This window comes from Cervus canadensis, chromosome 21, assembly GCF_019320065.1.
Source record: "Cervus canadensis isolate Bull #8, Minnesota chromosome 21, ASM1932006v1, whole genome shotgun sequence".
Classification (NCBI taxonomy): domain Eukaryota; kingdom Metazoa; phylum Chordata; class Mammalia; order Artiodactyla; family Cervidae; genus Cervus; species Cervus canadensis.
The window spans coordinates 41,260,696-41,286,026 of record NC_057406.1 but is presented as its reverse complement, the minus strand read 5'-3'; the positions used below and the strand labels follow the sequence as shown (position 1 = coordinate 41,286,026).

Here is a 25,331-nt window from a genome sequence, read left to right as displayed (position 1 = left end):
ACATCTATTATGGTGATCCTGCAAACTGAAACCAAATTTAATTTAATATTTGAAATTAATGAATTATTTGTGGGCTTCCCCGGTGAATCAGCTGGTAAAGAATCTACCTGCAATGTGGGAAACCTGAGTTTGAACCCTGGGCTGGGAAGAGCCCCTGGAGAAGGGAACAGCTATCCAATCCAGTATTCTGGCTTGGAGAATTCACAGTCCATGGCGTCCCAAAGAGTCGGACACGACTGAGTGACTTTAACTTTCATTTTTTTCATGTCAATCATAGCTTATTTTTTTAATTAATTAATTAATTAAAAATAATCTTTTATTAAGACCTTTTAATCTAAAAATATATACTGAGTACCAAAAAAATTTTCTGCAATCCAGAAAATTAGAACATAAATGACTACATGTACCTCTCCCTTCTCTGTCCGACCTCTCCCTTTAAAACCATCTGCAGAGACCATTGTTTGTAGCAGTCTGTGTACTTTCAGATTGTTTTGAGAGCTTCTCTCTCTTCTTCTCTCTTCTAGGGGAGAGAGAGAAAATGAGTGTACATTTTAGGCTATTGTTTTCTATATGTAAAAAATATATTAAATGTGAGCAGTGTGTTCTAAGTTTTTATTTTCCCTAAACAGTTTCTTTAACATTACAACAGTGACTCAATGAATAACTTTATACATTTATCTTTTGGCATTTCCACCAGTGTTGCTATAGGACAGATCCTCTAAGATGGAATCAATAGGTCACTTTGTTTTAAATGGTACATTTGTAGGGGGGAAAAAAATCATAGTTTGAAAAGGTACACAGTGAAAAGAAGTTTTTCTCCTACTTCAAACCCCAGTCTAGGCCTCCATCTCCCTCTTTTTCTCTCAACCTCCCATTCTCTGTCCTCCTCCTCCCCTCCTTCTCTCTTTGTCTCTCACATCAGTTTTAAGGTATCTTTCCAGAGATAGTTTATGCATGTAGAAGCAGTTATTGGATGGGTTGATTGAATATCCTTTTTGTTTTAAAATAAAATCACAAATGGTAACAGGTTACTTACAATACTCAGTACTTTGTTTTAATTTAACACTATATCTTGGAAATCTTCAGTATGTATTAGCCCTACCATCATTCTTTAAACTGCTACATAGATTTTTTTTAATTTATTTTCTTTTTAATTGGAGGATAATTACTTTACAGTATTGTCTTGGTTTCTGCTATACATCAACGTGAATCAGCCGTAAGTATACATATGTACTCTCCCTCTTAAACATCCTTCCCACCCCATCCCACCCCTCTAGGTTGTCACAGAGCACTGGATTTGAGCTTCTTGTCTATTTTACATATGGTAGTGTGTATGTTTCAATGTTAACTCTCAATTCATTCCACTCTCACCCTCCTCTACTGTGTCCTCAAGTCTGTTTTTTATGTCTGTGTCTCCTTTGCTGCCCTGCAAATAGGTTCCCATCAGTCCCATCTTTCTAGATTCCATATATGTGTGTGTGTGTTAATTAAAACTGCTACATAGATTTCTCTTGTATAAATGCACTAATTTTGTTTGTTCAGTTTTTTAACAGTTTTATTAAGGTTAAAAATGACAAAATTTTTGATACATGTTTTGATGCAGTGAAACCATCATCACAGTCAATACAGTGAGCAAATTCATTACCTCCAAAGTTTCCTTGTGCCCCTTGGTAATCAGTACATCCCACCCCTCCACAACCCACTTCCCATCCCCAGGCAGTCAATGATCTGCTTTCTGTTGCTATAGATTAGTTGAATTTTCTAGAATTGTATATAAATGGTATCATAGAGTAAATATGCATTTTTTCTGTCTGAATTCTTTCACTCAGCTTAAATCTTTTAAGGTTGTATGTATCAAAAGGTGTGTGTGTGTGTGTGTGTGTGTGTGTGTGTGTGGGTGGGTGGCTGAGCAGTATTTTGTTTTGTGGTTACCATAATGTGTTTATCCACTTACCTGTCGATGGGCATTTGAGTTTTGGCTATTACAAATAAAGCTGCTATGAACATGTTTACAAACAAATGTTTTAATTTCTCTAAGGTAAATACCTTGGAGTAGAATGCCTGGATGATATTGTAGTTGTTCGACATTTTAAGGATTTGCCAAACTGTTTTGCAAAGTTACTATACCATTTTACATTGCCATTAGCAATGTATGAGAGTTCTGGTTCTTCTATGTCCTAACACTTGATATGGTCAGTCTTGATTAGAGCCAATAGGTTATAAGTAGTATTTCATTGTGGTTTTAATTTGCATTTTCCTAATGATTAATGTTGAGCATCTTTTCATTTGCTTGTTATCTATATATTGATACCTTCTTTGGTGAAATGTGTTTTTAGATCTTTTGCCTATTTTTTATTTGGGTCTTCTGTTTTCTTATTATTGAATTTTGATATTTCTTTATAGATTCTGGATATAAGTCTTTTTTCATATGTATGATTTGGAAATATTTTCACTCAGTTGTGTTTTGTTTTTTCATTCTTTCAACAGTTTTAAATTTTGATGGAGTATAATTTATCAGCTTTTTCCTCGTGGATCACACTTCTCATTGTGTATCCAAGAAATCTTTCCGTACTCAAAGGTCACAAAAATAATCTATATTTTCTTCCAGAAGTTTTTTTAAGTATAAGTCTTTATGTTGAATAGTCCATTTGTGGTTAATCTTTGTATATATTGCAAGATGTTTACCAAAGTTCCTTTTGTTAAAATATATATATCAATATATGCAATCGTTTAGGCAGGATTTGTCAAAAAGACTACCCTTTTGGTATTGAGTTATTTTTGTACTTCTGTTGAAAAGGAATTAATCATATACATGAGTTTAATTCTGGACTATGCATTCTATCCCATTGACCCCTATGTTTATACAAATACCATACTGTCTCGATTACTATAGTTTTATATTAAGTCTTGAAATTAGGTACTGTTAGTCCTCTGACTTTGTTCTTTTTCAAATTATTTTGGCTGTTGTAGGTTTTTTTGCAGTTCCATTTGAATTTTAGAAACAAGCTTGTCAATTTCCATATTTTAAAACCAACTGTTGGGATTTTGTTTTGAGATTGCATTGAATCTGTAGATCAATCTGTGGAAAACTGACATCTAAACAAGTCTTCTGACCTCTGAACATGGTATATTTTACCACTTATGTTAGTCTTTAGTTTCTCTCAGTGGTGTTTTTTAGTTTTTACTCTAGAGATCTTTCATGTCTTTTGTCAGACCTGTCCTTAAAGTACCATATTTCTAGATGCTTCTATAAATGGTCATGATTTTTTCATTTTAACTTTTTATAGTTTCATGATAGTAGATAGAAATTCAATTCATTTTATCTATTTATTTTGTATGTGTGTTATTACTAAATTTACTTATTAGCTCTTATATTTATAGATTCATCACGTTTCTACATAAAAGATCATACCATCTGCAAATAAAGACAGTTTTTTTTTTCCTTTCCAATCTTTGATTTTGTGCTGGCTAGAACCTCCAGTACAGTGTTAAAAAGAAGAGTGGATATGTTGTCCTGTCCTGATCATAAGGGAAAGCATTCAGTTGTGCTTTAATTCTTAAGTATGATTTTTACCTGTAAGGTTTTCTGGTTGGTTTTTTTTTTTTTTTTTAGGAATTTAATTTGGGGGATTTTTGTTGTTTTTCTTTTTTTTGGAAGAAAGGGAAAATACTTTAAGATTCTTAACAACAGTTTTTCCTGCTTTTTGTTTTGTCTTTTGCTTTTTTCTTAAATTGAGATATAATTGGCATATGTTAGTTTTAGGCATACAATATAATGATACTATATATGAATGTATTGTGCAGTGATCACCACAATAAATCTGGTTACCATTCATTACCACACATAGTTATGAGATTTTTTTTGTCATGAGAAGTTTTAAAATCTACTGTCTAGCAACTTTCAAATATGCAGTACCGTATTATTAACTATAGTCATCAGGCTGTACAATACATCCCCAGAACTATTTATTTTACAGCTCTAAGTTTGTACCTTTTGACCCCCTTAATCCAGTGTATCCTCCCTCAAGCCCCCTCCCCAACCTCTGGCAACTGCCAACCTGTTCTCTGTATCTATGATTTTGTTTTTGTTTTGTTTTGTTTGTTTCTTAGATTCCAGATGTGAGTGAGATCATAGGGTATTTGTCTGTCTCTGACTTATTTCACTTAACATACTGCCTTTAAGGTCCATCCATGTTGTTGCAGTGACCGTAATTGCTTCCTTTTTATAGCTGAATAATATTCTATACATATATGAAATATATGTGTGCACACACACATACTCCACAACTTCTGTATCTGCTCATTCATCAGTGGCCACTTACGTTGTTTCCATGTCTCTATAAATAATGTTGTAGTGAACATGGGGATTCATCTATCTTTTTGAGTTACTGTTTTTGTTTTCTTAGGATAAATACCTATAATTAGAATTGCTGGATCATATGGTAGTTCGACTTTTCATTTTTTGAGGAACCTCCATACCATCTTCCAAACTGTGCCAATTTACATTCCTACCAGTAGTGTACAGGGTTTCCTTTTCTCCACGTCCTTGCCAGTGCTTTTATTTCTTGTCTTTTGGTAATAGCCATTCTAACAGGTGTGAGGTAGTCATCTCATTGTGGTTTTGATTTGCATTTCCTTGATGATGAGTGATGTTGAGCATCATTTCATATATTTTTTGGCCATCTGTCTGTTTTCTTTGGAAAAATGTCTAGTCTTGTCCTCTTCCTATTTTTTAATCAGGTTATTTTGATGTTGAATTGTATGAATTATTTGTACATTTTGTATATTAACCCCTTATCAGACGATTTGCAGTTATATTCTCCCATTTACAGGTTGCCTTTTTGATTTTTTTTAGATTTTTTTTGGATGTGGGCTATTTACAAAGTTCTTAGTGAATTTGTTGTAGTGCTTCTGTTTTATGTTTTAGTATTTTGACCACAAGGCATGTAGAATCTTAGCTCCCCAGCCAGAGATCAAACCCATACCCCTTGCACTGGAACATGTAATCTTAACCACTGGACCACTATTTCTGCTTTTGTTGCTTCTTTCTTCGTGTGTCAAATCCAGAAAATCATCACCATTACCAAGGTCGAGGAGCTTACAGCCTATATTTTCCTAAGGAGATTTATGGTTTCAGGTCTTAACATTGAACTCTTCAATCCATTTTCATTTGATTTTGGGGTATGGTATAAGGTAGTTGTATTAAACATGTTTGGAGCTAAGTTGTCCACCAGGAAGGGATAAGGAACAAACTTGTCAAGGGCTGCACTTGCTGCATGTATATTTTCAACTCCTGTAGAGGACTAATTATCCTAGGAGGTGCAAACACATCTAGTACATCTTAATTTGATCACACTAACCTGAGACAGTGGAGAACAGCTAATCTTACCTATTCCACAAGAAAGCTTTTGCAACTTGCTATATTTGACTGGAGAATGGACATGTTGGGTTTTTAAAGTCATTCCTTTGGGTGCTCTGGGCATCATAAGGTGGTTGGAAGGGATTTTTCCAGCCCTTTACAACATGACCAGCAGTCACCCTTCTGGGGGAAAAAAAATGGAAACACAAAATTAGATACAGTAGGGCATTTTCATATGCTTTTTGATGTCTATGAATGTTCAATAATTTGATTCAACAAGTTTTGGGTTTTCTGGTACTGAAATAAATTTCTGAAATCTAGGAATAAATATATTAAATACTTGCACAAAAACTGTATTTCTTCAGAGGCACCTAAAAATACATTATCAATATAATTTTAGCTAAAATACAGCTGCTAAGTTCTTAAACTGCCTTCTATCAACAGATAAAGTGGCAAAAATCAACAAAATACTTATGTTTCTGCGTTTTATGTGTGCTGTGCTTAGTTGCTCAGTCATGTCTGACTCTTTGCAACCCCAAGGACGGTAGCCTCCCAGGCTCCTCTGTCCATGGGGATTCTCTGGACAATAATGGAGTGGGTAGCCTATCCTTTCTCCAGGGGATCTTCCTGACCTAGGAATCCAACTGGGGTCTCCTGCAAGGCAGGTAGATTGTTTACCAGCTGAGCTACCAGGGAAGCCCTTTTCTATGCTTTCTACTACAATTTATGTGTATATATATATCGGAGAAGGCAATGGCACCCCACTCCAGTACTCTTGCCTGGAAAATCCCATGGATGGAGAAGCCTGGTGGGCTGCAGTCCATGAGGTCGCTAAGAGTCGGACATAACTAAGCGACTTCACTTTCACTTTTCACTTTCATGCATTGGAGAAGGAAATGGAAACCCACTCCAGTATTCTTGCCTGGCGAATCCCAGGGACAGGGGAGCCTGGTGGGCTGCCGTCTATGGGGTCGCACAGAGTCGGACACGACTGAAATGACTTAGCAGCAGCAGCAGCGTGTATATGTGTGTGTGTGTATGTATATATATATATATCAGTATATATATGTATATATATATATCAGTATGTATATATATATATATCAGTATGTATATATATATATATCAGTATGTATATATATATATCAGTATATATATGTATATATATATATCAGTAAGTTCACTTTAGTCTCTGAGTTGTGTCCAGCTCTTTGAGACCCCATGGACTGCAGCACACCAGACCTCCCTGTCCATCACCAACTCCCAGAGTTTACTCAAACTCATGTCCATTGAGTTGGTGATGCCATCCAATCATCTCATCCTCTTTCGTGCCCTTCTCCTCCCGCCTTCAGTCTTTCCCAGCATCAGGGTCTTTTCCAATGAGTCAGTTCTTCGTATCAGGTGGCCAAAGTATTGGAGCTTCAGCTTCAGCATCAGTCCTTCTGATGAATATTCAGGACTGATTTCCTTTAGGATGGACTGGTTGCATCTCCTTGCAGTCCAAGGGACTCTCAAGAGTCTTCTCCAACACCACAGTTCAAGAGCATCAATTCTTCAGCACTCAGCTTTCTTTATAATCCAACTCTCACATCCATATATGACTAGTGGGAAAACCATAGCCTTGACTAGACAGACCTTTGTTGACAAAGTAATGTCTCTGCTTTTTAATATGCTGTCTAGGTTGGTCATAGCTTTTCTTCCAAAGAGCAAGCATCTTTTAATTTCAGGGCAGCAGTGACCATCTTCAGTGATTTTGGAGCCCCCCAAAATAAAGTCAGCTACTGTTTCCACAGTTTCCCCATGTATTTGCCATGAAGTGATGGAACCAGATGCCATGGTCTTAGTTTTCTGAATGTTGAGTTTTAAGCCAACTTTTTCACTCTCCTCTTTCACTTTCATCAAGAGGCTCTTTAATTCTTCTTCACTTTCTGCCATGAAGGTGGTGTCATCTGCATATCTAAGGTTATTGATATTTCTCCCATCAGTCTTGATTCCAGCTTGTGCTTCATCCAGCCCAGCATTTCTCATGATGTACTCTGCATATAAGTTAAATAAGCAGGGTGACAATATATAGCCTTGATGTACTCTTTTCCCAATTTGGAACCTGTCTATTGTTCCATGTCCATTTCCAACTGTTGCTTCCTGACCTGCTTACAGATTTCTCAAGAGGCAGATCAGGTGGTCTGGTATTCCCATCTCTTTCAGAATTTTTCACAGTTTGTTGTGATCTACAGTCATAAGCTTTGGCCTAGTCAATAAAGCAGAAGTAGATGTTTTTCTGGAACTCTCTTGCTTTTTCGTTGATCCAGCAGACATTGGCAATTTGATCTCTGGCTCTTCTGCCTTTTCTGAATCCAGCTTGAAAATCTGGAAGTTCACAGTTCACATACTGTTGAAGCCTGGCTTGGAGAATTTAGAGCATTACTCTACTAGCATGTGAGTTGAGTGCAATTGTGCGGTAGTTTGAGCATTCTTTGACATTGCCTTTCTTAGGCATTGGAGTGAAAACTGACCTTTTCCAGTCCTGTGGCCACTGCTGAGTTTTCCAAATTTGCTGGCATATTGAGTGCAGCACTTTCACAGCATCATCTTTTAGGATTTGAAATAGCTCAACTGCAATTCCGTCACCTCCACTAGCTTTGTTCATAGTGATGCTTCCTAAGGCCCACTTGACTTCACATTCCAGGATGTCTGGCTCTAGGTGAGTGTCACACCATCATGATTATCTGAGTCATGAAGATCTTTTTTGTACAGTTCTTCTGTGTATTCTTGCCACCTCTTCTTAATAGCTTCTGCTTCTGTTAGGTCCATACCATTTCTGTCCTATATTCTGCTCATCTTTGCATGACATGTTCCCTTGGTGTATCTAATTTTCTTGAAGAGATCTCTAGTCTTTCCCATTCTATTGTTTTCCTCTATTTCTTTGCATTGATCACTGAAGAAGGCTTTCTTCTCTCTCCTTGCTATTCTTTGGAACTCTGCATTCAGATGGGTATATCTTTCCTTTTCTCCTTTGCCTTTCGCTTCTCTTCATTTCACAGCTGTTTGTAAGGCCTCGTCAGACAACTATTTTGCATTTTTGCATTTCTTTTTCTTGGGAATGGTCTTGATCCCTGCCTCCTGTACAATGTCACAAAGCTTTGTCCGTAGTTCTTCAGGCACTCTGTCTATCAGATCTAATCCCTTGAATCTATTTCTCACTTCCACTTTATAATCATAAGTGATTTGATTAGGTTATACGTGAATATTCTAGTGGTTTTCCCTACATTCTTCAATTTAATTCTGAATTTGGCAACAAGGAATTCATGATCTGAGCCACAGTCAGCTCCCAGTCTTGTATATGTGTGTATATATATATATACATGTATGTGTGTGTGTATCTATATATATATATATATATGTACACATGTATGCATATATATTGGGCTTCCCAGATGGCTCAGTGGTAAAGAATTCACCTGCAATGCAGGATACGTCAGTTCAATCCCTGGGTTGGGAAGATCCCCTGGAAAATGAAATGGCAAGCCACACCATCTTGGTGTGTATTCTCATCTGGGAAGTCCCATGGACAGAAAAACCTGGCAGACTTCAGTCCATGGGGTTACAAAAGAGTCGGACATGACTTAGTGACTAAACAATAAGATAGTGATACAGTTACATTCTTTTGCATGTGGCTGTGCAGCTTATGCAAAACCTTTTATTATGTATTCTTGGCTCTTTTGTTGCAAATCACTCAATTATAGTGTTTGGATTTGCTTCTGGGCTCTCTAATCTGTTCCACTGATCTGTATGTCTGTGTTTATTTCCAATATCATACTCTTTTGATTATTATAGCTTTTTAGTATAGTTTGAAATCAGGGATGCATAATGCCTTCAGCTTTGTGCTTTTTTCTCAAGATTCCTTTATTCATTCAGGGTGGTTTTTGTGGTTCCATATAAATGTTAGGACTGCTTGTTCTACTTCCATGAAGAGTACCATTGGAATTTTAATGGAAATTTCATTGAATCTGGAGATTGCTTTAGATAGTATAGACATTTTAATGGTATTAATTCTTCCAGTCTGTGATTGTGGAATATTTTTCCATTTATTTGTGTCTTCAGTTTCTTTCATCCACGCCTTATAATTTTCAGTGTACAGATCTTTCATCTCTTGGTTCAATTTATTCCTAGTACTTTATTTATTTCTGTTTTTGGTACAACTGTAAATGAGATTGTCTTCTTAATTTCTCTTTCTGATAGTTTGTTATTAGTATATAGAAATGCAACTGATTTTCGTATATTGATTTTGGATCCTACAACTTTACTGAATTTGTTGATTAGTTCTAATAGTTTTCTGTGATGTCTTTAGGGTTTCCTATCTATAATATCGTGTAATCTGCAAATAGTGACAATTTTACTTCTTCCTGTCTAATTTGATGCCTTTTATTTCTTTGTATTGCCTAATTGCTCTGGCTAAGGCTTTCAATACTATGTTGAATAGAAGTGGTGAGAGTGGACATCCTTGTTTCTGATCTTCAAGGAAAAGCTTTCAGTTTTTTACCATTAAGTTTGATGACTTCCCTGATAGCTCAGTTGGTAAAGAATCTGCCTGCAGTGCAGGATACCCCGCTTTAATTCCTGGGTCGGGAAGATCCGCTGAAGAAGGGATAGGCAACCCACTCCAGCATTCTTGGGCTTCCCTTGTGGCTCAGCTGGTAAAGAATCCACTTGTAATGCAGGAGGCATGGGTTCGATCCCTGGGCTGGAAAGATCCTCTGAAGAAGGGAACGACTACCCACTCCAGTATTCTGGCCTGGAGAATTCCTTGGACTGTATAGTTCATGTGGTCACACAGAGTCGGACATGACTGAGTGACTTTCGCTTTCATGTTGATGTTACCTGTGGGTATAGACGTTCCATAAATCACCATATCAAGTTGAACAACTTCCCGTCTATCCCTAATTTAATAGATTTTATTTTTACTAAAGGGCTTACCTGTGGCTCAGTTGGTAAAGAATCCTCCTGCAATGTGGAAGTCCTGGGTTTGATCCCTGGATTGAGAAGATCCCCTGGAGTAGGGCATGGCAATCCACTCTAGTATTTTTGCCAGGAGAATCCCCATGGACAGAGGAGCGTGGCGGGCTACAGTCCATGGGGTTGCAAAGAATTGGACATGACTGAGGGACTAAGCAAGCAGAAATTTTTACTAAGGAATGACTTGAGTTTTACCAAATGCTTTTTATACATCTATTGAAAGATTTCTGGGGTTTTTATTTTAATTTTGCTAATATGGTCTCTTACTATGATTTTTAAATTTATCCCATTCCTATGATAAAACTCACTTGGTCATGATGTACTGTCACTTTTTATATTTTTTAATTAGATTTACTAAAATTTTGTCAAGAAATTGCACAGCTAATTTATAAATGATATTAATCTGGAGCTTTCTTATAGTATCTTTGTCCAGCTTTAGATTGAGGATTCTCCTAGCCTCAGAGAATAAATTGGAAAGTGACCTCTCCTCCTGAACAAATGTGATTGGGCTTGGTACTCTTTCTTCCTTAAATGTTTGGTAAAATTCACCAGTGAAACTGATTTTGCCTTTAAGTCTTATTTGTGAGGTTATTAACCATAAATTTAATTTAACTGATATGGGGCTATTTGGACAATCCATTTCCTCCTATTGAACTTTGGCAGTTTGTGCTACTCAAAGACCAAAATCTTTGTTCATTTTGTCTAAGTTGTTCTGTGCTCTTCATTTCTTTTTATAAATATCATGTGATGTCATTTCCCTTTGCCTGAATAATTTTTTAAAACATTTATTATAGTACAAGTATTCTGATGATTAACTATTTTAGCTTTTGTATATCTGAGAAAGAACTTCATTTTTGCTTTCATTTTGCTTTACTAGCAACAAAACTCCTAAAAACAGAACTTAAAACTTGTTACTCTACTGTCCTGCCACTTGCATTGTTTCAAACAAGGACTCTCCTGTCCTCCTAATTGTTCCATTATACTTAATGTGTCTCTCCCTGCCTACTCAAGTTGCTTTTAACATTTTATCTTTCTCGTTGTCGTGGACAGTTTGATCACAATGTACCTTGGTGCAGTTTTCCATAGGTTTCTTATGCTTAGGAGTTCATTAAACTTCTCAAAATTGTGGGTTTCTACTTTTCATCAAATTTTGAAATTTTATTTGGGAAATCTTCTGTCCTGCCTTTGAGAACTGCCATTACATATATATTAGGCTGCTTGAAGTTGTACCACAGATCATGCGTACTCTGTTTTTCTTTTTTAGTTGTTTTTCCTGTATGTTTCTTTTTGGGTAAATTCAGTTTCTGTGCTTTAAATTTACTGATTTTTTCTTCTGCATTGTTGAATATGCCATTATTCTCATTCAGTGTATTTTTTATTTTGTAAATTATAGTTTTCGTGTCTAGAAGTTAAGTTTTAGTCTTTTTTTATATCTTCTGTGTCCATACTTAACATGTTTCTGAACATATGCAAGACTGTTAAAATAGCTATTTGACTAACCTTGTCTTTCTGGCTGGCTGGTGAGACTAGGCACTGTTCACAGGCCTTTGTGAGCCTGAGGAGCAGTAACTTTATTTAGGCAGTTACTTCCCTGGCCTCAGGCAATTTCCTCACAAAGATAAAACTGGTTAATACTCTACTGAATCCTAAATGGGGACCCTCTGCAGATCTCAGGAGTTCTCCTTCTGTGTAGTACTTTTCTTATTAGTACTCTTCCTTCCCTGTTCTTAGATTCTTCACTCTTTCTTCTCAGCTCTGCTTGTTGAATTCCACTTAAGATTTCCTTCACAACACCACAGCCTGAGGTCTCTCTCAAGACTGTGATCTGAGGCAGCAGTAGGGCTCTCCTTGTTCTCCATCTCTTAGGGATCGCTGTCTATCATTGCCTCATGTCCAGCTATTGAAACAATTAGATATTTTGTCTGGTTTTTAAAATCATTTAAGTGGTAGGTAAATCCAGTCCTCATTACTAGTAAGTCATTTTTAATTTTGATAAATAACTTGCTATAAATCTTCCCCTAAATTATACAAATTTACCCTCCCACCAACATGGTGTCAAAGTGCCTATTTACATGCACCATTATCACAAGATATTCTTCTTCGTTCATTTTTGCTAATCTGATAAGCAGAAAGAAAGGTATTACTTTATATTAGAAATTTTCCTCTTTTTGAAATCAAGACTTAATAACTGATCTGGTTATCAGAATTACAGAGAAAATTCTTTTAAAAAATTATAAACACACAGAGTTTGTCACTGTTTTTCATATATAAACTATGCCCATTATGTTTCACTTGCCATTATTTAGATTTTTGGGAGTAAAATGAGAACCTAATGGCCCTAATTCATTGGAGTTCATATCCTTCTAGATTCTTATATTTTTATCTAGCCTTTTAGGTTAATTTCTTCCAATTACAGATCTTTTCAAAGCTCTTCACCTTTATCTAGTCTTTCTGAAGCATTCAAATTAGCTTTCAGACAGACAGCTTTTTCAGAATAGGTAAATAAATTACATAATTACAGCAACAAGTACAGTTGGCATAAATGCATTGGGTAACAAACCTAATTTGCTCTTGGTAAAACAGAATAAATAAGAGTCCAAAGGCCAACATATACTAACCTGCCAGCTTTGACAGTACTCGAAATCTGGATTTCACAGAGTAGAAAGAGCATGTGATTAATCCTACAGATTGAGTAGTAAGTCAGAGTTTCCACTGTTCTTTTTTCCCCCACTTGCATTCATTAATTATTCATGAAGATGAGCACCTTTTTATATTTTTTGACTTCATATTTATTCATTGTCATTGTTTAACTCATTTGTTATTTTTCTAAGACGTTTGCCTGCTTCTTATTGAGTTGTAAGAGTGCTTTATTATGCACATTAGCCCATTGCTACATATGTGACAATGTTTTTTCCTAACTTCTCTTATATCTTTCATTATGCATGATTTTAAATTCTTATGAAGTAAATTTGTCAGTATTTTTCTTCACGATATCTATTATGTATTGTTTCAAAAGATCTATTCCATCTATTTTTGCTTTTAAAAGTTACATAAGTCTTGGGTATTTCTCACTGACCCTTTATCTATGTTTATTCCATGGAAAAAATAAGGATTTAAAAAAAATAGTATATTTAGTAATATCTAATATATTTAGTAATAAACCTTCTTTATACACAAATCTTTTTTTATTCCCAGTTTTTAAAACTGAGCACTTTTATACATGCTTTCATTTTATAATGTGGGATTACATGAAATATTCTCTTGTTACCCAAGTTGGGCTAGATTTCCACTCTTAAATTATTAATTTGACTATAAATATAACTCTGCTTACATGTAGGATTAAACCTGTGCTTTCCTCTTAGCTCTTATTCAGTGTGATAAAGCTAAGACAAAGACTGGTTTTGAGAATAATGAATCATGAAAACTATATGAAACCTAAACACATACATGCTTGATAGGAAATCTAAGAATTGTGACAATATAACCCAAGGGCATTCACAAAATCCCATTAATATTAAGAATGATGGTACAGTTTTTTTAATGTATTTACTAAAAACAGCAACAATTTGGATATAAAGGTCAATATTTGAAGTAAAAAACTTTTAAGACCACTGGCAACTTTTCAGTTATTATTTTAGATAAGATTCAGCATTTACACCATCAATTCCTCATTCCTTTTTGAAACTTTCTTCTTTTGGCCCAGAGTCTTCTGGCTCTTTTTCCATCTCTCTGGCTTCTTCAGGTTTCCTCTGTTTAAAAAAAAATTATCCTCAACCTGTACCTTAAATGTTTATGTTTCTTAGATGCTTTCCTGGGACTTTTCTTATTTGAGACCATCTCCTGACCCACCTTATCTTCTCTTCTGACTTCCACTAATGTGATCTCAGTGCTAACGACTCACAGCATCTCCTGACCATGTCTTTGCCTGGGTCCCAAACTCCATGTCTGTTTATCTCTTAGGCATCCTGCTGTACTCAATACCAGCTCATCTAAAAATGAACACTGCTTCTTTGCTGCATTTTCTCAAGTATCCAGTCCTCCTTCTAAACTTGTTCTGCTGAGTTGGGAGGTTCAAGCATTGACTCTCAAAAGTAGCCAGGGGCTGAGTGTGAGTCCTAGTACCCTAATTACCTATACTTTACCACTCTCAACCTCAGCTTTCCTACCTTTAAACTGAAAATAATAGTCCTACTACTGAGTTGTTGTGAGAATGCAGTTAGATAATCATACAACACTTGCCCTGAAATAATAGCTCTCTCCTCTCTGAGTGGTAATTCACTCAGGTGTTTGATACCAAAATGTGGACAGACTTTAAGCTTCTTTTTTCCTTACCTCTCATACTCATGCAGTCTTCAGGTCCTGTTAATGCTGCTCTTACACGTGTCTGGTCTCTACCTACACTTTCTCTTCCTACTCAGTGCCACCATGCTGATCCCTGTCACCATCATCTTTGTTAATACAGCTCCTAATTAACCTCTCTGCGTCCATTCTTATCCACACCTAAGCCCACTCTCTTCATAGCATCCAGGAGACCTTTCCAATATCTGTCCTGCTTGCCTACAGTATAAAGAACAAATCCTGTAATTTATTCTGTAAGACCCTTCTTAGGCTGGTTTTATTTCCATGCCTACTTCAAATCTCATCACTGAAGCAGTGACTGCCATAACTGTTTTGCAAAATCTTTTTAAGTTTATTATAAGAAATTTGAGAAATTAAAAAAGAAAAAATGCTTTAGAAGGAAATTAAGAAAGAAAAAAGCCCACAGTCTATCTATTGTTATTATTTTGGTTTTACTCTCTAATTTTTTAATGTATGCATGTACTTAGATGTCATCAAATTGAATATGTAGCTTTATTTATGAGGACTTTTTGTTTTGTTTTTAAAAAGCATGCATAAATACATGCTTGCTGTTCAAAAACGATACAAAGTAGCAATCCCCATTCATACATTATAATCCCACCATTTCTCCCAAACTCCCTAGTCACATTCCCTTCCTTGTATCTGTGAGCAGACATGCATAGATATTCAACTTTTTTCAGTAACATTGCATGAATCATTTTCTTATACATTAAAGATATTTTTTAAACAGAATTCCCTAGTGGTCCAGTAGTTTGGATGCCATGCTTCCACTGCAGGGACATGGGTTTGATTCTTAGCTGGGGAACTAAGATCTCACATGCCACTGCATGGCAAAATATATATTTTTTATTGGTGGCATAGTAATCATAATAGTAGTAACTACTACCTATTGAGAACTACTGTGGGCGTAGCACACAATTGCTCATCTTATATAATCCCACTGAACTGATGAGGGAACTATATGACCAATAAAATCCCTGTCAGTTCAGGCATTGCTCTGCCTCTTCTGTGGATTCCTCAGTATATGAATATGTGACAGTTAACCATTAACCAGCCTTCCCCATCATTGGACATTTATGGTTTCTTATTTTTTAGTATTATAAATAATGTAGTTACTATTGTCATGTTAATCTGTGTCTGCATTTCAAATTATTTCCTAATGAAGTTTACTAAAAGTGAGTATGTTTGAAGTTTTTAACACATATTGACAATTGCCTTCCTTAAAGGTTATACCAATTTACAAGGAGTGATTAATTGTAATGAGAGGAAAAGAAAGAGTAACACTTTGCAGAGGGAGGTAACATTTGAGCTGGTTATGCAAGATGAGTGGGACTTTGCCAACAGAAAGGCAGAATGGCAGAGCATTCCAGACAGGAAAAGAATTGACAGTGAAGGCACCAGGGCATGAGGGAGCCCTTGTGCCAAGAGAGTTGATCTGTTCCCTCTTACTTATTTGCTATCAGAAACCCGCATCATTTAATTCTTTAAGAGTTTTCAGGGAAGAGAATTGGAATAATGAAGGAGAAAGTTAAAATTCTAGTGTGTGATTCTGCCCTTTCATATATTTAGAAACCATTTCAAATGAAGTTTTTTTTGAAGTTCTGAAATGTTCATGTAATTTTGGTTTTTTTCCTTTCCCCAAAGGATTTTCCCCCCTGAGGATTCAGTGTAAAGTAAACATATACAACTTCTCTAGTCCTGCCTGTTTCCCTGAATTCAAAGGGGCAAGAACAGTGCATTTAACATTGGACCTAACGTATATAGGGCTTCCCAGATGGCTCAGCAGTAAAGAATTCACCTGCCAAGCAGGAGTCATGGGTTCAGTTCCTGGGTTGGGAAGATCCCCTGGAGAAGGAAATGGCAACCCACTCCAGTATTCTTGCCTAGGATATCCCATGGACAGAGGAGCCTGGTGGGCTGCAGTTCATGGGGTCACAAGGAATCAAACACAACTTAGCAACTAAACAACAACAACAACAAATGTGTATAGGAGTCATTAGCAGCTGTCCAAGTTATAGGCAATACACAGAATGTCATCAACTTCTTGCACTTGATATGATTTATATTCATTTAATTGATAAAATGGGTAAAAATAGCTAAAATCTGTTTTTAAATGTGAGGTAGGTGCCAAGCACTAGGGAGGCACATTCTCCAGTGAGCAAAGCTGTAGCTGGATTTCAGCATTTATCCGAGTATGGTGTGTCTGAAGTTTCTTCTTTCTAGACTGGAGCAAGTGCTGAAAGCCAAGGGGATAAAGGTGACAGGGTAATGGAATGGGTCAGAGGGCTGTTAGCAGAAGCCAGCCGTTCATGCCACCTGGACAAGGCAGTGGAGGTTTCCACTAGCCACTTCTGACCCATGCTGTCATCACAGGTAGAAATGAAATTTGGCCAGTAAGCCATTTCACATCATAGTTTGAAGAAGGCAACTTGTAAGTTATAAATTAAGAAATGAAATATTTCCATAGTCTATCTACCGTTTAAGGAGCTTATAGGATAGGAATTCAGCCATCATAAAACCTAACTATTGACAGAATTAGGGAAACATAAGAGTTATTGGCTATTTTCAAGTAAGTTTTGCCTTTCTGCTTTTGAAACAGATGATCAAATAGATGATCTGCTGGACCAGATCTAATTGATAGCTATCGTTAGCATTTTCTTATGAACACATTAGAATGATTTTAGACATAGCCCAACAAAATTGCTGTAGCCAGTCTCCCATTGTCTGTTCCCTCTGAAGGGAGTCAAAAGTGGAAGTGTTCTTCTTTATTGCCTTAAAAGGACCCAAAGAGTAATTTGTTCTTAAGGTTCTTGCAAGCTATTGCTTAGATAATGTATGTATTAATATATAAAATTTTTAATACTATGCCAATACCTCCTAATGATAGAAGTAGGAGGAAGAGTTGTTATTTTTGTTTTATTATTATTGTGGTTATTATTTTTACTAGATTATCTTATCGCCTTGACTTTTATTCCTGACTTGCTAATCTCTCCCCAGTCCTGACAAAGGAAGATGTAAGACTGGAAGACAGTGTCTTAAATTCCATTTATCTGCCTATCAGATACATAGAAAATGTGAGATGACCACCAAGCCAAGTGTGTAGCTCTCTCCTGTTTGGAAACTGTTGTGCAGTTAGGACATCATTCATAAAGTGATGAACTTTATCCTAAGGGGAAATATATTCACAGCAACTTAATTCCTATAAATTTCTGCATTAAGACAGTACAAGTGACTGAGATCCTTACCAAAAGGTCTTACCAAAAGTTTTAATCAGATGCTAGTGGAAGCCTCTGAGAAAGCAAGCCCTCAGTCTGTAACTTAACATTTCTCTTCAGCAATACTGCATCCACCTCCTGATTTCTTTCAACATTTGCAACCTAAAACACAAAGTCACCTTGTTCAGACTGTCATTATTTGGCCTCTTCTTAAACAGCCTTAGGTTTCAGAATCAAAGCCATCTTTTTTTTTCTTCCTAGTTCTACTACCCTCAGGTTCCTTCTCCAATAGCATACCCTTTCTTACATATTTGTATAGAAGAAATATTTTTTAAGTAGCATATTAAAAATTATAAAGCTATGTTATTTACTTAAAATGCTTGCATAACTTATTTAAATGTTTTTAAATAGTGAAAACAATTGATTATAAAAATAGCTTGCATTCTTCTAATTATAAAATAAATGTCATGGGAATGTAATGTACAGCATGATGACAATAGAAAGTTGCCAAGAAAATAGATCTTAAGAGTTCTTATCACAAGAAAAAAAGTTTGTAACTATGTGTGGTGAAAGTGAAAGTTGCTCAGTCGTGTCTGTCTCTTTGCAACCCCATGGACTGTGTAGCCTGCCAGGCTTCTCTGTCCATGGAATTCTCCAGGCCAGAATACTGGAGTTCCCTTCTCCAGGAGATCTTCCCAACCCAGGAACTAAACCCAGGTCTTCCACATTGCAGGTGGATTCTTTCACATTTGAGCACCAGGGTAGCCCAATTATCTGTGGTGGTAATAGACTTATTAAATACAGATATTGAATCACAATGTTCTACACCTGAAACTAACATAAATGTTATGTCATTTATATCTCAAAAAAAAAAAAACAACTTGCATTTAGGGTTGGTTTTGCATTGCTACTACAATTGCCATGGTAAACGAAAAATGAATTTTTATTTCTACTACTAATGGAGGTGATTTCTATTGTGTGTATTGACTGTATAGCTCTGTCCTAGAAAACAAATTCATGTAATATGGTATTCTTCCATAAAACTTTCTCTGTTTCTTGGATTCCTAGTTCTCTTCATCTTTATTGTGATTAAGGCTTTTCTGTCCCCTTAATTGGGCTTCCCAGGTGGCTCAGTGGTAAAGAATCTGCATACAATACAGGAGGCTCAGGTTCAGTCCCTGGGTCAGGAAGATCCCCTGGAGAAGGAAATGGCAACCCACTCTAGTATTCTTGCCTAGAAAACCCCTTGGACAGAGGACCCTGATGGGCTATAGTCCCATGGGGTCCCAAAAGAGTCAGACATGACTGACTAAACAGCAACAACATGCACTTAATTACCATTTATTCACCCTTTATCACGTAACTTTGTCCTTCAGTTTTTTCATAGGTTTCAATCTTAGCTTTGCGGATTTATCCTGAGCCCTTGATGAGAGTTACTGCCTTAGAGCTGGGGTGTGTTGTACACTGGAGTGTCAGGTTGCACCACACATTAATTGGGGGGAGCTATCAGCAGATTCAGTGAACTTCATCTGTTCATTCATATTACATTGAATATCTTTACTATCAAATAAAAATTAATAAGTATCTGAAATATGCATCTATTTCCCCAGGTTTATCAGCTTCGTGGCATCCCCAAGCTTCTACAGCTCCTAAAAGTTCAGAATGAAGATATCCAGCGAGCCGTGTGTGGGGCCTTGAGAAACTTGGTGTTTGAAGATAATGACAATAAATTGGAGGTAGCTGAACTCAGTGGGGTGCCTCGGCTGCTCCAGGTGTTAAAGCACACCAGAGACTTGGAGACTAAGAAGCAAATAACAGGTAACGCTCACTGACTATTAACAGGGTTAGCACGGTGCACCCCAGCCAATGTCATCTGTTTCTGAAGTTTCCTGAAACAGATGACAGATGCGCTCATTGTTATCTGTGAAATGCTTTTAAGGAACATTATTACTGCTGGCTTAGACCCCAGATTCAAGTCCAGTTTGAATTCCTTTTTTTTCTAAAGGGGAAATTTTTTTGAAGCTTTTGGTTAATATTTTTAATTAAAAATTCTATGCACCATTCATCACCTGGACCCCTGTCAATGCCAACTTCCTAACTTCCCTGTCCCTTGACCTCCTAAAAAGAAAACATGACTAGATAGGTTTTTCACTTCTCCATTTCATATTTCTATTCAAATACTGATTTGGAAAAATAAATATCTCTTTTCTGTGTGTGGATTGGAAAACTAAAATAATCAGAAGTAAGTAATGCTTTTAATAATTCTTGAAGCATGGAGAAAGGAGGCTTAATTTCATTTACAGGAATAGTGCATATGATAGAAAATAACTCATTGAAAATGATTCATCAGTTCTCTGCTGAAGCTCCCTGAACACATTTCAAAGAATGTAAGAAACCATTACTGAGTATAATCATCAGCAGTATTATCTTGGGGAAACTTTTACATATCTTCAGTGTCCTAGGTAGTAGAAATTTTTAATTTATTCTCACAAAAACCTTAGCTTTTGAGATATTTTGAGGTATTGGGTACTAAATCTCAGTTCTACAGATGAGAAAGTTAAGTCCAAAGAAGTTAACCCTTTTTAATATATAAAAGTTTTTCTTAGTGATAATAGTTGACAGTGTTCATACTTATTTGAAAGAGGTGCTCCATAAATATTGTTTAAATTGAACTGAATGTCTGTTGCACTTCTGCTATCTTTATTATATAATAGTTGTCTTTTTTCCTATAAAAATGTTTTCATTATATCTTCTCTACCCATTTGTATCTCAAAATATCACATTTTTCTATCTTGATATAATTTAATTTTGTAAAACTACATGAAGTTTTGTAATTGTATAAAACTATATGAAGAGTTGCAGCATACTACCCCTCTGCCAGCATGCTGTCATGTCCTGTGAGAGATTTCCTTTCATATCCATAACTTATATTAAAGTACCTCAGAAATTAAGAGTAATCTCACTTATTCATTCATTCATTCAGCCAACATTTAGCGAGCAGCCTTCCAGTGTCAAGTAAGGCACATCACAGACTAGAGAGGTTGTGAATTTAATTTTCTATCTACTAAAGCATGAACAATTATACAATGGTTGGCCTTTAAAAAAAAACAAAAACCAATCCTCACGTTTAGAACTTAACATTTTCTTCATTAAACTACAGTAGTGAACACAAAAGAGAACCAGATATACACACAGTCAGAAAGGACTTCATGAAGGAGACATGTTTCATTGTGGACCTTAAAAGAGGTATAGATTTTGGACTAGTGTTTTGAAGGAGAATGAAAGTTATTCCCAGCATAGTGAAAATCACTAGTAGAGCAAAGAAACTGCTGTTCATCTAGAGGAATCTTCAGTAATAAAGTGATCAAGGTTAGGGTGCATGATAGCCAGAAAACTTAGGAGGGTGTGTGGGTGTTTGTAAAGGAAATAATCTGTTTGTGAACTTCCTCTTCTTCTGTGTAGGAAGAAGGAAACAGAACAAAGAATATTCTATGGTATTGATCCCATAGAAATCATTCAGTCTTCTTTAGATAATCTACAGAGCTGATAAATGGAATTTGTGCAATTCCCAGAGTTTCTGATATAAGCCAAACATCACTACCAGAAAATGGTCGTTATATATTCATTTAACTGAGTTGATACTTGAATGTCTGATACAAATCCTACTAAATAACAGGCTTCCCTGGTGGCTCAGTTGGTAAAGAATCTGCCTGCAATGCAGGAGACCTGGGTTCGGACCCTGAGTCAGGAAGATCCCCTGGAGAAGGGAATGGCAACCCACTCCAGTGTTCTTTCCTGGAGAATTCCATGGACAGAGAAACCTGGTGAGATACTCTCCATGGGGTCCCAAAGAGTCGGACACGACTGAGCGACTCACACTACTAAATAACTTCCCTTAGCTCTATTAATAGAAGTGCTAAATAAGTGCTTTGTGGACCTCAAAAATAAATTGTTAACTTAGTTTAGACATATTTATATCTTTGTTTAGAAACATAAAGTGAGTAGTCTTATATATGAATCTTTTCTTGTCTGTTTTGTAAACATCTTTTTTTTTTATTGAGCCTCATTATGTGCTCAGTCATGTCTGACTGTTTGCGATCCCATGGACTGTAGCTCAGCAGATTCCTCTGTTCATAGAGTTCTCCAGGCAAGAATACTGGAGTGGGTAGCCATTCTGTTTGTCAAGGGAATCATTCCCAAACCAGGGATCAAACCCGAGTCTCCAGCATTACAGGCAGATTCCTTAACATCTATGCCCAGTCATAAGCTTGAACTTTCCATATTTTACCTCCGTTCTTCCTGACAGCTCCATAAAGTATGGTATTATTGACTGTTCACACATGACCAGTGTAAGACTCAGGGGGTTACATGAATTGCCCAATGTTGCACAGCTAGCAAAACAACAAAGCCCAGATGTGAGTCCAGTATTACCTGAGTGTTTTGCTGTATCAAAGTGTCCAAACTTGCTCCCTTTGGCAGCAACTGACTATCTCCTGGAGTTTGCTCAAAATCATGTCCATTGAGTCAGCGATGCCATCCAACCATCTCATCCTCTGTTGCCCCCTTCTTCTCTTGCCTTCAATCTTTCTCAGCATCAGAATCTTTTCCAATGAGTCGGCTCTTCACATCAGATACTGGAGCTTCAGTTTCAACATCAGTTCTTCCAGTGAATATTCAGGGTTGATTTCCTTTAGGATTGACTGGTTTGATCTCCTTGCTGTCCAGGGGACTCTCAAAGAGTCTTCTCCAGTCCTACAGGTAGAAAGCATCAATTCTTCAGCATGCAGCCTTCTTTATGGTCCAGTTCTCACATCCCTACATGACTGCTGGAAGAACCATAGCTTTGACTATATGGACTTTTGTCAGCAAAGTGATGTCTCTGCTTTTCAATATGCTGTCTAGGTTTGTCACAGCTTTTCTTCTAAGGAACAAGTGTCTCTTAATTTCATGGCTGCAGTCACAGTCCACAGTGATTTTGGAGCCTGTGAAAATAAGTCTGTCACTGTTTCCTTTTTTTCCCCATCTATTTGCCATGAATTGACGGGACCAGATGCAATGATCTTAGTTTTCTGAATGTTGAGTTTTCAGTTCAGTTCAGTTCAGTTGCTCAGTCGTGTCTGACTCTTTGTGACCCCATGAATCGCAGCATGCCAGGCCTCCCTGTCTATCACAAACTCCTGGAGTTTACTCAAACTCATGCCCATCGAGTCAGTGATGCCATCCAGCCATCTCATCCTCTGTGGTCCCCTTCTCCTCCTGCCCCCAATCCCTCCCAGCGTCAGGGTCTTTTCCAATGAGTCAACTCTTCGTATGAGATGACCAAAGTATTGGAGTTTCAGCTTCAGCATCAGTCCTGCCAATGAACACCCAGGACTGATCTCCTTCAGGATGGACTGGTTGGATCTCCTTGCAGTCCAAGGGACTCTCAAGAGTCTTCTCCAACACCACAGTTCAAAAGCATCAGTTTTTTGGCACTCAGCTTTCTTCACAGTCCAACTCTCACATCCATACATGACCACTGGAAAAACCATAGCCTTGACTAGACAGACCTTTGTTGGCAAAGTAATGTCTCTGCTTTTTAATATGCTATCTAGGTTTTAGGCCAGCTTTTTCACTCTCTTTCACCTTCATCAAGAGGCCCTTTAGTTCCTCTTTACTTTCTACCATTAGGGTGGTGTCATCTGCATATCTGAGGTTATTGATATTTTCCCCAGCAATCTTGATTCCAGCTTGTTATTCATCCAGCCTGACATTTTGCATGATGTGCTCTGCATAGAATTTAAATAAGCAGGGTGACCATATACAGCCTTGACGTACTCCTTTCCCAATTTGGAACCAGTTCGTTATTCCATGTTCAGTTCTAACTGTTGCTTCTTGACCTGCATACAGGTTTCTCAGGAGGCAGGTAAGGTAGTCAGTATTCTGGTATTCCCATCTCTTGAAGAATTTTCCACAGTTTGTTGTGATCCACACAGTCAGAGGCTTTGGCATAGTCAATGAAGCAGAAGTGGATGTTTTTCTGGAATTCTCACTTTTTCTGTGATCCAACAGATGTTGGCAATTTGATCTCTGGTTCCTCTGCCTTTTCTAAATCCAGCTTGAACATCTGGAAATTCTCATTTCATGTACTGTTAAAGTCTAGCTTAAAGGATTTTGAGCATTACCTTACTAGCATGTGAAATAAATTCAGTTGTACAGTAGTTTGAACATTCTTTGGCATTGCCCTTCTTTGGGATAGGAATGAAAACTGTCCTGTGGCCACAGCTGAGTTTTCCAAATGTGCTGGCATATTGAGGGCAGCACTTTAACAGCATCATCATTTAGGATTAGAAATAGTTTAGTTGATACTCCATCACCTCCAGTAGCTTTGCTGGTAGTGATGCTTTCTAAGGCCTACTTGACTTCACACTCCAGGATGTCTGGCTCTAGATGAGATGACCACACCATCGTGGTTATCCGGGTCATTAACACCTTTTTTGTACCATTCTGTGTATTCTTGCCACCTCTTCTTAATATCTTCTGCTTTAGTTAGGTTCTTAATTTTTCTGTTTTTTATTGTGCCTGTCTTTGCATGAAATTTTCCCTTGGTATCTGATTTTCTTGAAGAGATCTCTAGTCTTTCCCATTCTATTGTTTTCCTCTATTTCTTTGCATTGTCCACTTAAGAAGGCTTTCTTATCTCTCCTTGCTAGTCTTTGGAACTCTGCATTCAATGGGGTATATCTTTGCCTTCCTCTCTTGCCTTTCACTTCTCTTCTTTTCTCAGCTTTTTGTAAATCCTCCTCAGACAACCATTTAGCCTTGAATTTCTTTTTCCTGAGATTTATTTTCAAATAAATGACCTTTGTTATAATATGATATTCCTGATAAGTTTTACAAAAGTTACATTAAAGAAGGAATGATCCATGTAAGGGAAATTACAGAAACACATTCCTCCTGTGCTATGATCATTTTGAAATATAAGTTTAAAAAGAATCACTTCTCCTCCTGCTGCTCCTTGAAGATTTAATCATAAAATTTACAAGTTTTGCTATTAATATTATACAGATTTGGTTAACTATATTTCTGGTCGTAAGGGCAATACTAATAAAACTGGGGTTTAATATCTATTAGATCCCTTTATTCAGTAACTATATTTTGTAAATATCAGTTGGCAATAAGTTTCTCAATAGTGCAGTTATCATTCTCTCACTTAAAATTGCCAATTATTCAAATTATACCCCTTACCAGAATCCTGTTCCTTTCTTTTTGGCTAGAAAGAGAGTTTAGTGACAGAAAATTACAGACAGTACACCTACAATAAAGAACTGTAATAATAGAAATTAAGGCACTATAAATAAACTGACCGGAAGTTAAAGCAAATGAAAATCTAAACCCAAAGTATA

The 25,331-nt window shown here is 36.8% G+C and overlaps 1 protein-coding gene across 1 annotated transcript in view; it reads left to right on the top strand.

The window, feature by feature from the left end:
• The window catches only part of PKP2 (plakophilin 2), an 85,096-nt gene that overhangs the window by 25,462 nt on the left and 34,303 nt on the right, over positions 1–25,331 (top strand). Inside the window, exon 5 of the mRNA XM_043441123.1 lies at positions 19,557–19,764. Within this exon, the coding sequence (XP_043297058.1) occupies positions 19,557–19,764 (208 nt within the window). The remainder of the gene's footprint in view (positions 1–19,556; positions 19,765–25,331) is intronic.